At 40.9% G+C, this 13,824-nt stretch overlaps 1 protein-coding gene across 1 annotated transcript in view; it reads left to right on the top strand.

The window, feature by feature from the left end:
• The first annotated feature begins 98 nt into the window (after window positions 1–98).
• The window catches only part of LOC124041392 (serine/threonine-protein kinase 32C-like), a 156,728-nt gene continuing 143,002 nt past the window's right edge, over window positions 99–13,824 (top strand). Inside the window, exon 1 of the mRNA XM_046358913.1 lies at window positions 99–640. Coding sequence (XP_046214869.1) covers window positions 559–640 — 82 coding nt within the window. The 5' untranslated portion in view covers window positions 99–558. The remainder of the gene's footprint in view (window positions 641–13,824) is intronic.

Here is a 13,824-nt window from a genome sequence, read left to right as displayed (position 1 = left end):
ATGGCATGGAGAAGCATGAAGTGGAATCTCACATCTGTTAATGATGTAGCCTATTCTAAGGTCAGGGAAGTAAAGTGTTAACCCCATTTTCAATGATCTGGCGCCACCCTTTTCCTAATTAGATTCGCATTTTCGCAATGACCGTATCCAGTTAGAGAATATACAGCAGCACTTCCTATAATATTGAAAAATGTTCTTAAGGTCTAGCCGCTAGAACGAGAGCTGCAGAGAGGCTGGGTTCTTCACATGCATGACAGTGAGACTCAAACGTCGACTAGAGAACTGTCACACACGGCTCTGCGAACATAAGTCAGTTGAGGACGGGAAGAGAAAAATAGGGAAGCCGATTGTTTTTCTTTTTAAAACAGTATTGAGGCTCACTATCCGATCTAATCTATCGTCTTTGTTGTTTTAGTGAGGCAAAGTCGCAGTGCGTAAATGAGATAAAAAAATTGAAACAATAACAGAGGGAGCGATGCATTTGTTCAACGTGTCCAACGCACAGCTGTAGTTTTTTTTTTTTAACGAGCGAGGAATGCTATCTGAGCTCGCGCATCAATGTTTCACTGGGGCAAGTGGAAGAAGAGGATGGGCGCGAATAGTTCTTCTAAGAGACCGGTCTACGATGAAAAGGAAGATGGTAAGAAAACACAAAGCATTGCTTGCTATTCGTTTGAGTTCATGGTGAACTACAGTGCAACGTTGTAGCGCCACTCAAATTGCACGTGAGTCAAAGTTACAGTGTAGCCTTCTGAAGGCTACATTCATTGGATCAAGCAATTCCATCCCTCTGTTGCCTACTGCTTGTACAATCGGTGACGATGGGCATTCTAGGCTAAACTCGTTCCACCTCGAGAATTTTGGAGGAAATATTTCTCAAATGATATCCTCCTCAAGCAAGGTCTTGCTTGCAGCCTAGATATGAAAGGAGTCGGGGGTGTGGTGTTAAACTTTAGATTGGACACTGAAACAAAATGTAAAATGTAGGGCATACATAGTCTAGCAACTAACATCATATTTCACACCTGTCTCTGCCAAACTATGCCAATGTAATGTGTGTTGTTCTTTATGACAAGAAAACAACTGTTCCAGAAAGATGACACTGAAATATTGGTTGCAATCTATTTATTGTCGATCAATCAAGTGGTTAGTGTCTAAAGCCATTTTCATTACTTATGGGGATTACATACAATGCAGAAGTCTCATTGTTTTCTTGTTATTCTTCAGCCTTTCCAGAAGGAACATTTTCCCTGTCATTCTCTCTAAAAAAATAAGATAGTGTTGGCTGAATGCAAAGAAATATAAGCATGTGAAGTTGTTATTTTTAGTAATTTAGCAGACACTTTTATCCAGAGTGACTTGCAGTGAGTGCAGTTTTCATACTTAAAAAAAATACTGATCCCTCATGGGAATTGAACCCACAACCCTGGCATTGCACACGCCATGCTACACCAACTGAACGACACAGGAGTGAATAATAAAAATAATTGAAGAATTAAGACACGAACAGTGGCACGCATGAAAGTAAAGCTAATTTATGGCTGTTAGTGTAAAGGAGAGTAAGTAAGCCCATTGGAGCTTAACCAAATATACCTTGCTTTGAATCATCAATACCCCTTAATGAGCTAAAATAATAATGTTGCCAAATAGTTTTCTAAAATGACAGAAGCGCCTACTAAATGAAGTCTGTTCACTATAGAGTTGAGGTCATATGATAAGGGGGGTGGCAATTCTACGGTAACAGAATCACGCTGAGACTCAGATTTTTCACTTTAAAATGTATGCCAAACAGAAACCCTTGATTTCGAAGTTAAACAAACTATAAAACCATATGCACGAGGACTACTTTGAACAATTTACACAGAATATTTCACAAAAATCTGAACAAACCATAGATGTCTACGTTTCATAAGTTTGGACATCACAGTAGAGGTGACAGGTCGCCGGTAGTCTAGCAGTTAAGAGCGTTGGGACAGTAACCTAAAGGTAATATGTTGATGTGCCTTAAAGCAAAGCACTTAATTGCTCCTGTAAGTTGTTTTGGATAAGTGTCTGGTAGGCGAAGAGCACATCAAACTAGAGTACTGAACTCTACTATTCTTCACTGTGCTGTCCAAACTTGTAAAAAAACAACAACACAGATGTCTATGATTAATTCAGATGTGATCTGGTCACCAATCATAGACGTCTACAGTACGTTTGGGCCAAATCAAGGCTGGTCCCACCCGGAGTAAAAATCAATATGTGTGTATGTGTGTGTGTAGAGAGATGTTGAAATCAAAAAACCATGCCTGTGGACGTTGAAATCAAGGACATGGTGGACTGACCAAATTTCAACTGCTTTTCAATGTCCATGGATGTTTGGTGCAGGTGGGTGTGGATGCTGGTTACAGTAAATGGAAAGAGATGAGAGGTAACATTAACTGGAGAGAGAGAGGTTGTCTAGACTGTTTTCACACTCATTTTGACCACCAGATGACAGAAAGAAAACGGTTATGAGCTGACCATAACAGTATGCCAGTGGAAGGGAGGACAGTAGCAGGTGACTGAACTGTGGTTTGTGACTACTATGATTTTCCATTGTAGCCAATTCAATTGCAGTAATCCCATTACAGATTTTTCGGTAATTCTGTTACCGATTTGGTAAAAGAATTAGGAGTTTGATTACTTAAGTTATAAACAAAAATGTATATCAGTAAAAACTTAACTAATTGGTTGGTTTACCTTGACTTTTTACTTGTGTGAACTTTTATTATCCTCCCTCCTCATGAGGGATATATGGGTTGTTGGTAACAGAATTTTACGGCACAAGGAAATATTTCTTTAACTTAATTTAATTCAAGTAATTTCTCAAACGGAATATGTGTTGATATTATTTTGCGGGGTTCTTTACTTCAACATTATTGTGTTTTGATGTATTTCTAATACCCTTTTAAGATGTTTTCTAAGATCCATTTGCATCTGTTTGACCAGAAATCAATGCCATTACTTATGCCTATGCCTTTTCTTCTCACAAAATATGGACTCTTAGCTTTCATTTGACACCCAATTTGTTCCCGTGAACACGTTGCTGCTCATGGGTCCTTTACATGGAAATGCCCTTTAGCTACAAGGTTTACCCATTTAGAAGCTACCTTTTTGTCCATGGTACTTTTTAATGAATCAACAAATGTCAGTGAAAGTTGTGTAATGGGAAGCAATGAACTGTGCAATGTGTTGTTTTTGTCAGTGTTCTTTTTCATATGGAGCTATGTACAGTTTGTCAAATTCAAAGTTATAGAGGAGGCTCTGTTTCCAGAGGAAAAAGGGAGACTGTTATAAGTTGTTTTTTTCTTTTGATTAATGGAGGGGCCTTGAGGCTCAAGGCTGGCATGGAGAAAATGGGGAGGAAACAACATGTATTCTCAATTTTCAAGTCTTATATTATTTCTATGGGCCAGGGTGATTGCTTCGCATTCTATAACGTACTGTTTATTTCTGAATCACAAGTTACATGAATACCTAATTACTTCAGTTACAACCCCGCCGCCACTCCACCTCACCCAGAATGAGCATGCTGTGTATGTTCATCACCTTCCCCATTATCATTATGCGTAGATGCACATACATTAAGTGAATGTTATGCCGTGGTGCAAGGGGGCGGTTGATAGAATTCCTTTCACATCGTGAACATTTTGAGGGCATTAATTCAAGACTGTGTTTGCAGAGAGAGCGAGAGAGACTTTGACAGTCCCAGTTTAGCCTCACTTGGAAGTGTTTTTCCATTTTATTTTCAGGACATCCTGTGTTATAAGTACAACACAAAAGGATTTGACGTATACAGCTGCATTCGTGAGTTGTATTGACAAATGTCCGCCAAGCAAAAACCTGATAATAAGAATGCTGTAAGTACAGAAATTGTTAGCTCAGTGGGACATGAATATCCTACTTGTCAGCGACAACTGTTTGGGATTTGTGACAGCAACTTTGTAAGCTTATTACAGCATTATAGACACACTGTCCTGGTATTCCCCATGATCTTCTATGTAGAATCTTATACCTTATAACGACACTTGTGTCGCTCTAGCTCTGCCCGTGTCAATCACACAGACTAATGGTGCAGATGAAATGGACTAATCCGATGGGTCCACAACCCAGCAGTCTGTAGCTCAAACACTCCATGTTAAAAAGGGGTTAGAAGTCCAAAACGTGCCAGCGTCACGGTGGGGCTGTAGGAGTTTTAATGCGTTTTCCATCTGCCGTATCTGATCTCTACACATTAAAACGGTAGTGACGACCTGCCATTCGGTCGTTTGTATGGAAGTTGCTGAGTTGGTTTCATGTCAAGAGCATCCACTAAGTGTTGTGTTTGTTTTCTACCTGGGTCTCAAAGAAACAATATCTCTTGGCTTACTGGAAAACTGCACATGGCCTACATCAGGCAGTAATATTAGTGTTCCTTGCCAACAAAGGTCTCGACCATAATCAAGTATTCAGATTGATGTCCAAGAGAAGCTGCCGGAGGGCTATTTTAGTAGATTATTTTATTTATTTATAGTGAGGAAATAAGAGTGAGCCTATAGGATTGAATGTGTAACTCCTTGCATGGCTGTTATGCATTGCATTATTTCTCTGAACTACTTAGAGCTAGTGTCGTATAAACTAGTGTCGTATAAACAGACCATCATATGGCTGGATCCCACCGCAACACTCAAGCCTTTCTTTACAAAGGTCATGCAAACAGTAGCTGGATGAAAGTGTTGAAGCATGAGCAAAGGTAAGTCCCAAGAGAAAGAAGCACTTTGCTTTGACAAAGCCTCACCTTACCACTGCAGTAATGCACTGTGTGTGTAATGAGGTCTATTGTAGTAGTGTGTGTGTGTGTGTGCAAGTTTGTGACTCAGGTATGTGCGTTCCATGAGCATGAGGCTTTGAAGAACAAAACAGCGGGGCAGACATGGAGAAAGATTGCATGGAATACGGAGTCCCAGTTTTCTTTCATCTTCAGCATTACTCTCAATTTCTTACTCTCTTTCTCTCCATCTATTAAACAGAGCGGTAGCCCTGTGCCTGCATATTTTAGCCTCTTACTAGTACTGACTAATTTCCCCTGGCTGATATATGGTGTTCAAACTGTAGTATCTGATTCGTGGTGGGAAAGGAATACCTCACCAACTTCACAAGTTGGACATACTGTTCTGTAATAGGAAGGCAATAACATCCCAAACAACCCTTGGACTTTGGGTGACTGATTAGAACTATCCCCTTTTGTGTAGTAGTAGGCTACACTCTTAACAAAAATATACAACCTAAAAGGGTTCTTCAGCTGTCCTCAGAAGAACCCTTTGAATAAACCCTTTTGGTTCCAAGTAGACCCGTTTTGGGTTCCATGTAGAACCCTTTTTAAGGGTTCTACATGGAACCCAAAACGGTTATACTTGGAACCAAAAAAGGGTTTTTACCTGGGGGAAAAAATGTTATTCTATGGGGACAACTGAATAACCCTTTTGGAACCCTTTTTTGTAGAAATTATGTTAAAATTATATATCTCTGTACTTACAGAAGATGCCACTTTCTAAAGGTATTCAATATTTACAATTCCCTAACCTTGTACTCGCTGCTGGTGATAAACAGGAGACGGTGTTCATAACAAAACTATAGTTTCAGACTAAAGGTGTCTTCAAAGAGATCAGCTCAGCTGGGTGCTGAGATAAAAACAGAAAGGAGAAAGGTCACTGTGTGTGTGTGTGTGTGTGTGTGTGTGGGGGGGGTTTATGGTGTGAGTTAGTGATTCACGGTTGACTCATAACCTGCAGTCCCTGTGGTTATATCTGCGGGATGTGCTGATTTTAGGGTCATGACATATTGTGTGGGTGGGTGGCTTGAGGAAAGGGTTGAATAAAGAGAAATCAATGCATTAACATTCCATAAATGTATCATTATTGAGCAATTTATATTTATAGGCTATATTAAGGTTTTCTTTAATTATTTTTGCATGCCGTTAGTGCGTAGCCTTAAATATTAGGGCATAACAGTAGCGTGCTAAAAAACTATTCCCTAAACACACCAATTGCCAGATGCTTTTGTGAACAGAAAACGTTAACGGCGATTCACTGAGGCAAAAAGGACAAGTTGATGTTATTGAATAAAAGTGAAAGGTTGCGAAGTGGAGAGTTGAAAATGAATAGACGGGTCAGAGCAGTAGTTTAATGTTTGGTAAAGATTTGGTGAAGTTGTAAAAGAAGGATGATAGCAGTGCTGGTGTTGTGCCAAAAGGCCCCCCCCCCCCTTCACGTGAATGCACATGCACTCGATTCTTCATTGCTGCGACTTGCATGCTAGTTGATATTTCTGATCACGTTAGGCTGCATTTCATTGATTTAAAAACATTTTTTATGTTGGTTTAATTGTGGGGGAGGCACTAATGTCTGCAGTTTTCGGTTTGGCTATTTGTTTCACGTGTATTAGTCCATAAATAAATATCTTTGCCAAAATTTGTCATCTCGCCCATGTCTTATTCAACTAGTAGTTGTTCTGAAAGGTTTATTGCTTGCCTACATTAATTATAAATTTTGGTTGCCTATCCTGATGTGAAGTTTGTTTTATAGAAAGTATATAGAATGCCTGGCACACTTCTGAATAATGTTGGTAGCTCATGTTGATCAGTAGTGTGTGCCACAGAAAGTATTTGGCTCTAACCACAAAATTAAGGACATTTGTAGGGAGGGGTGGTTCGGAAAGTCTATTTCTTTTGCCAGATGAAATTTCCCCCCATTCTAATTTTCTTAATTTTATGGCTAGAGTCAAATGCTTTCTGTGGCACACACTACTGGTCAACATGAGCTACCAAAATGATTATGAAGTGTGCCAGGCCTTGCAGTCCTAAAATAGAAGATGGGGTGGGATATTTCGGCCGGCAAGAAAATAGCCTTGCTGAACCCCCCCATAATCATTATTGTGCTTTGTGGTTGATGGGTGGAGGGGGGGGGAGTTGATGTTTGCGGTACTGGGGGTGCTCTATTGAGGGTGAAGGGACCTATTGGGGAGGAGATTCTTCATGTAGGCACATTCGGCCATAGTTTTGTTTATTATATTACATTTTTTTTCTATTATAACAATTTACTGTGATTATGGACTTAATTTTTCGCCCAGAGTTAAATTTTATTTTATTATTACTACTGCACCTATATAATTTAAACTAAAACCAGAAAAAGTGTGCATTTTTAAAAACATTTTTTGGGAAAAGCAGTAAGATGGAAAAGCACGATGGGATGGTTCGGTGAGTTTATTACCAAGTGCATCGGTGATGATGTACCCAAGGCGACAATTAAAACCTTCCCCAACCAGAAACCGTGGATTGATGGCAGCATTCTTGCAAAACTGAAAGCGCAAACCACTGCTTTTAATCAGGGCAAGGCGACCGGAAACATGGCGAATACAAACCGTGTAGCTATTCCCTCCAAGGCAATCAAACAAGCTAAGCGTCAGTATAGAGACAAAGTAGAGTTGCAGTTCAATGGCTCAGACACGAGAGGTATGTGGCAGGGTCTACAGTCAATCACTGACTACAAAAAGAGAACCAGCCCCATTCGCGGACACCGATGTCTTGCTCCCAGACAAACTAAACAACTGCTTTGCTCGCTTTGATGACAATACAGTGCCACCGACACGGCCCGCTAACAAAACCTGCGGCCAACGTGAGTAAAACATTTAAACGTGTTTACCCTCGCAAGGCTGCCGGCCCAGACTGCGTCCCTAGCCGCATCCTCAGAGCAAGCACAGACCAGCTGGCTGGTGTGTTTACGGACATATTCAATCAATCCCTATCACAGTCTGCTGTTCCCACATGCTTCAAGAGGGCCGCCATTGTTCCAAGTTCCCAAGAAAGCTAACTGAGCAAAATGACTATCGCCCCATAGCACTCACTTCCGTCATGAAGTGCTTTGAGAGACTAGTCAAGGATCATATCACCTCCACCCTAACTGATACCCTAGACCCACTTAAGTTTTCTTACCGCCCCAATAGGTCCATAGATGACGCAATCACACTACACACTGCCCGAACCCATCTGGACAAGAGGAATACCTACGTAAGAATGCTGTTCATTGATTACAGCTCAGCATTTAACACCATAATACCCTCCCAACTCGTCATTAAGCTCGAGACCCTGGTTCTCGACCCCGCCCTCTGCAACTGGGTCCTGGACTTTTTGACAGGCCCCCCCAGGTGGTGAGGGTAGGAAACAAAATCTCCACCCGCTGATCCTCAACACTGGGGCCACACAAGTGTGCGTTCGGAGCCCTCTCCTGTACTCCCTGTTCACCCATGACTGCGTGGCCATGCACACCTCCAACTCAATTAACAAGTTTGCCGACGATTGGTATGCTTCATTACCAACGACGATGAGATGGCCTACAGGGAGGGGGTGAGTGCCCTCAGAGTGTGGTGTCAGGAAAATAACCTCACACTCCACGTCAACAAAACAAAGGAGATGATCGTGGACTTCAAGAAACCACAGGAGCACCCCCCTATCCACATCGACGGGACAGTAGTGGAGAGGGTAGTAAGAATTAAGTTCTTCGGCGTACACATCACGGACAAACTGAAATGGTCCACCCACACAGACAGCGTGGTGAAGAAGGTTGAAGAAATTTGGCTTGTCACCAAAAGCACTCACAAACTTCTACAGATGCACAATAGAGCGCATCCTGTCGGGCTGTATCACCGCCTGGTACGGCAACTGCTCCGCCCACAACCGCAAGGCTCTCCAGAGGGTAGTGAGGTCTGCACAACGCATCACCGGAGGCAAACTACCTGCCCTCCAGGATACGTACACCACCTGATGTCATAGGAAGGCCAAAAAGATCATGAAGGACAACAACCACCCGAGCCACTGCCTGTTCACCCCGCCATCATCCAGAAGGTGAGGTCAGTGGAGGTGCATCAAAGCTGGGACAGAGACGGAAGCTGTTTTTCAATCTCAAGGCCATCAGACTGTTAAACAGCCATCACTAACATTGAGTGCCTGCTGCCAACATACTGACTCAAATCTCTAGCCACTTTAATAATTAAAAATTGATGTAATAAATGTATCACTTTAAACAATGCCACTTTATATAATGTTTACATACCCTACATTACTCCATATGTATATACTGTACTCTGTACTATCTACTGCATCTTTTCTATGTCGTTCGGCCGTCGCTCATTCATATATTTAAATGTACATATTCTTATTCATTCCTTTAAACTTGTAAGGTAGTTGTTGTGAAATTGCTGGATTGCTTGTTAGATATTACTGCTTGGTCGGAACTAGAACCACAAGTCTTTCGCTACACTTGCATTAATATCTGCTAACCATGTGTATGTGACCAATACATGTTTTTATTTGATCGAGGTCCTTGCTGAAATCTCCCCCCTTCTAATTTCCTTAATTTTGTGGCTAGAGTCAAATACTTTCTATAGAACAAATTTCATGTCAGGATAGGCAACTGAAGTTAATAATCCATGTATGTGTGCTATATTAAAACAGAGGGAGTAAAATGTAGCCAAGCAATAAACATTTCAGAACAACTACTTGTTGAATATGACATGGGAGAGATGCCGCATTTTGGCAAAGAGATTTATTTATGGACTAATATACTTGAAACAAATAGCCAAACCGAAAACTGCAGACATTATTCCCCCTCGATCAAACCCATAAACATTTAATTAAACGCAGCCGAACGTGATCAGAAACATCAACTAGCAAGCAAGTCGCATCAATGAAGAATCGAGTGCATGTGCGTTCACGCGGGTGAGAATTCTGGGGGGGGTGGGATCTTTTTTTTTTTACACGGCTATGTTATGTTTGATTGTGAGGTGCATTACAAATACGACAGTCACAAGACGGGGACTTCAAAATGGCACATCAAGGAACTGAAGGCAACTCTTCAGGTGGGTTAAATCGAATAGCCTAACTGAAATCTTGACACTGACTTTAGGTCTATAACCTCTCACATAGTTTGGGAACCCCTGTATTAGGCTATTTTGGCCCATGACCCCATTTTGATTTCTGAAATTTCTCGCAACCAATTATTTTTTTTAATTTTTTTTTGGGGGGGGGGTGTAATTAACAGCCAATGTTAACTATTATTTATTTGGAGCTATGGCAGTTAAAAAGATAAAAAGAAACTGGTCAGAATTGAAAGAATGATGGATGGTGCGAAATACAGGGAATTTCTTGAGGAAAAATGTTTGTCTTCCAGAGATTTCAGACTGGGACAGAGGTTCGCCTTCCAGCAGGACGATAACCCTAAGCATACTGCTAAAGCAACACTTGAGTTGTGTAAGGGGATACATTTAAATGTATTGGAATGGCCTAGTCAAAGCCCAGACCTCAATCCAACCCTATCCAACTTGAAGGAGCAGTTTTGTCTTGAAGAATGGGGAAAAGTCCCAGTGGCCAGATTTGCTTAGTTTAGAGACATACCCCAAGAGACTTGCAGCTGTAATTGCTGAAAAAGATGGCTCTTTAAAGTACTGACTTTGGGGGGGGTGAATAGTTATGCATGCTCAAGTTCTGTTTTTTTGCCTTATTTTTTTTGTATGTTTCACAAGAGAACAACATATTTTGCATCTTCAAAGTGGTAGGCATGTTGTGTAAATCAAATGATACAAACCCCCCAAAATCTATTTTAAAAGCAAGTTGTAAGGCAACAAAATAGGAAAAAATCCAGGGGGGGTTGATACTTTCGCAAGCCACTGTAGGCCCAATTCTGAGACTATAAGAAGACACGGTGGCAGAATAAATTCAACCACACATTTGTTTAATTAAAAAACACAGCAACTTCTGTCCTGTGCACAAAACATATTGTGTGTAACAAAGTTAGTAGGGTGCACGCTAATAGCGTTTCCAACGTCACTCGCGAATTGGAGTTTTTTTGTTGTTTGCTCTGCATGGCTAACGCTGCTTCGAGGGTGGCTGTTGTAGTTGTGTTACTGGTTTGAGCCCAGGTAGGGTCGAGGAGAGGGACGGAAGCTATACTGGCAATACTAAAGTGCCTATAAGAACATCCAATAGTCAAAGGTTAATGAAATACAAATGGTATAGAGAGTAGTCCTATAATTCCTATAATAACTACAACCTAAAACTTCTTACCTGGGAATATTGAAGACTCATGTTAAAAGGAACCACCAGCTTTCATATGTTCTCATGTTCTGAGCAACGAATTATAAACGTTAGCTTTCTTACCTAGCACATATTGCACTTTTACTTTCTTCTCTAACACTGTTTTTGCATTTAAACCCAATTGATCATGTTTCATTATTTATTTGCGGCTGAATTGATTTTATTGATGTATTACATTTAAGTTAATGTGTTTACATTTACATTTAAGTCATTTAGCAGACGCTCCTATCCAGAGCGACTTACAAATTGTGTTCATTCAGTATTGTTGTAATTGTCATTATTACAAATACATTTGTAAAAAATCTGCCTATTTAAAAAATAAAATAAATAAATAAATAACACTTTGTTTGGTCCTCCAATAATCGGTATCTACGTTGAAAAATCATAATCGGTCGACCTCTAGTCCTAGGCTAGCGAGCATTTGAACAAGCCTAACTTCCTTTCATGGGCAACGATGCGCCAGGCCAGCTAGTTAACATTCGCCTACTACATCTAGCTACATGTTGAACTTCCATACTTTCAGGCCAGGGGCACAACGTATGATTATTGGTTGTCAGAATTGCTGGTATTAATCATTGGCCAGTATGGAGAATTAATTCAAACCTCAACTTTGGGTTGGGCGGTATCCAGATTGCTAAATGCTAACGAGCGCGTTGCGAACATTTAGTACAGTTTCTGACCTAAACTATACAAGTAACTAAAAAATGCTACTCACAGTTTGATGCACTCAAAAATCTAATATTAACCAGCAAGGCTATTGATCCAGTAGGGGATTCTCTGCTGTTACCAAGAAAATGCTTGATTTTTTTTTTTTTTGAAGAAGCTAACCACTTAGTTAGATACTTTTGGTCATGTAGTGTATGTGGACACCTCATAGAACATCTCATTCCAAAATCATGGACATTAATATGGAGTTGGTCCCCCTTTGGTGCTATAACAGCCTACACTTTTCTGGGAAGGCTTTCCACTAGATGTTGGAATATTGCTGCTGGGACTTGCTTCCATTTAGCCACAGGTTTTAGTGAGGTTGGGCACTGATGGTGGGAGATGAGGCCAGAGTCGCAGTCAGCATTCCAATTTCTCCCAAAGGACAACAGCAAAATGAGATGCAACAATTGAACATTTTTTTTCTTCAGTGACGTTTGGCATCTGATGTGGTTGGTCTGAAGCTAAATCCAAACTGGCTTCCCTTAAATGTTTTTTTGGGTGCTGCAGGACCATTTCACAGCTGAGCTCACTCGCTGATTGGCTATAATTTCTTTATCAAGGGTGGCAAATGCTCGCTGGCTTCCAATATGTTCAATGCTACGGGCAGCAACAATGCCATACTATTTTGACCAAACAGCATCAGATGGATACGCTACACATACTGAGACAGAGGGGTGCTGTTTCATTCGCTCGGCCTCCTGGGAATTGAAGGAAATGTATGAAACTCAACGAGACGAAAGATAAATAATGAGTTTAAATAATTTTTCTTTGTTAATTTTGAAGAAGCCTGGCTTCCCTTGGCATCTATGAATACACACCACTGTTCCAAAGTGCTCCACTCTTGTCACCTTTTGCTCTTGGTGTATCATTCAATGGGTCCATATTGCAGAGGGATACACATTCATAACTAAAATGCAGAGGCATGCCCGCCGTCCCACCATAGATGTAGCGTCATCTGTACAAATTCCCACCATTCGATCCCATGGAATCTGTTTTTCGCCAATATAGCAGCCCACTGAACATCCCTATGCTGTTTCATGCTCGGAAATCGTGAGATGGAAGAATGTCTTCGTAAATACAATCCCCCGACATGTATAGAGAACAAAAGTCAGTGCATGGGCACCGCACAGCTAAAGTCCATTTGGAGAGCAGAAGCTGGAGAGTTTGAGTCTTTCAGTCAGTTTCCTCTTGATTGCTAACAATCGCATTTATGACATTTTTAACAGTGTTATATGACAAAGGTATTGATGTGAGTTCACATGCCTCTGCTTCCCCACACATTGTTTTCACCATATCAATTGCGGCCAGTAATATCAAAATCTTTGCAATAGTGTGTGGTTTCATCGCGTAGCAGGCCTAGCTATTCACTGTGGGTATGATTGAAGTGCAAAGGTCAAGTGTGGCCATTTTCCCATGCTCTCGGGGAGCTCTGGTTGAATTTTATCTTTTAGATTTGAATCATTTTCATTTAGATTGAGACAAAGGCAATATTATATTGCATATATGCATGTACAGTGGGGAGAACAAGTATTTGATGCACTGCCGATTTTGCAGGTTTTCCTACTTACAAAGCATTTAGATGTCTGTAATTTGTATCATAGGTACACTTCAACTGCGAGAGACTGAATCTAAAACAAAAATCCAGAAAATCACATTATATGATTTAAGTAATTAATTTGCATTTTATTGCATGACATAAATATTTGATCACCTACCAACCAGTAAGAATCCCGGCTCTCACAGACCTGTTAGTTTTTCTTTAAGAAGCCCTCCTGTTCTCCACTCATTACCTGTTTGAACTCGTTACCTGTACAAAGACACCTGTCCACACACTCAATCAAACAGACTCCAACCTCTCCACAATGGCCAACACCAGAGAGCCGTGTAAGGACATTGGGGATAAAATTGTAGACCTGCACAAGGCTGGGATGGGCTACAGGACAATAGGTAAGCAGCTTGGTGAGAAG

The sequence above is a fragment of the Oncorhynchus gorbuscha genome, linkage group LG08 (genome assembly GCF_021184085.1).
Source record: "Oncorhynchus gorbuscha isolate QuinsamMale2020 ecotype Even-year linkage group LG08, OgorEven_v1.0, whole genome shotgun sequence".
NCBI lineage: Eukaryota > Metazoa > Chordata > Actinopteri > Salmoniformes > Salmonidae > Oncorhynchus > Oncorhynchus gorbuscha.
Note: the sequence above shows the minus strand (reverse complement) of the source record. Positions and strands in the feature narration are given on the sequence as shown.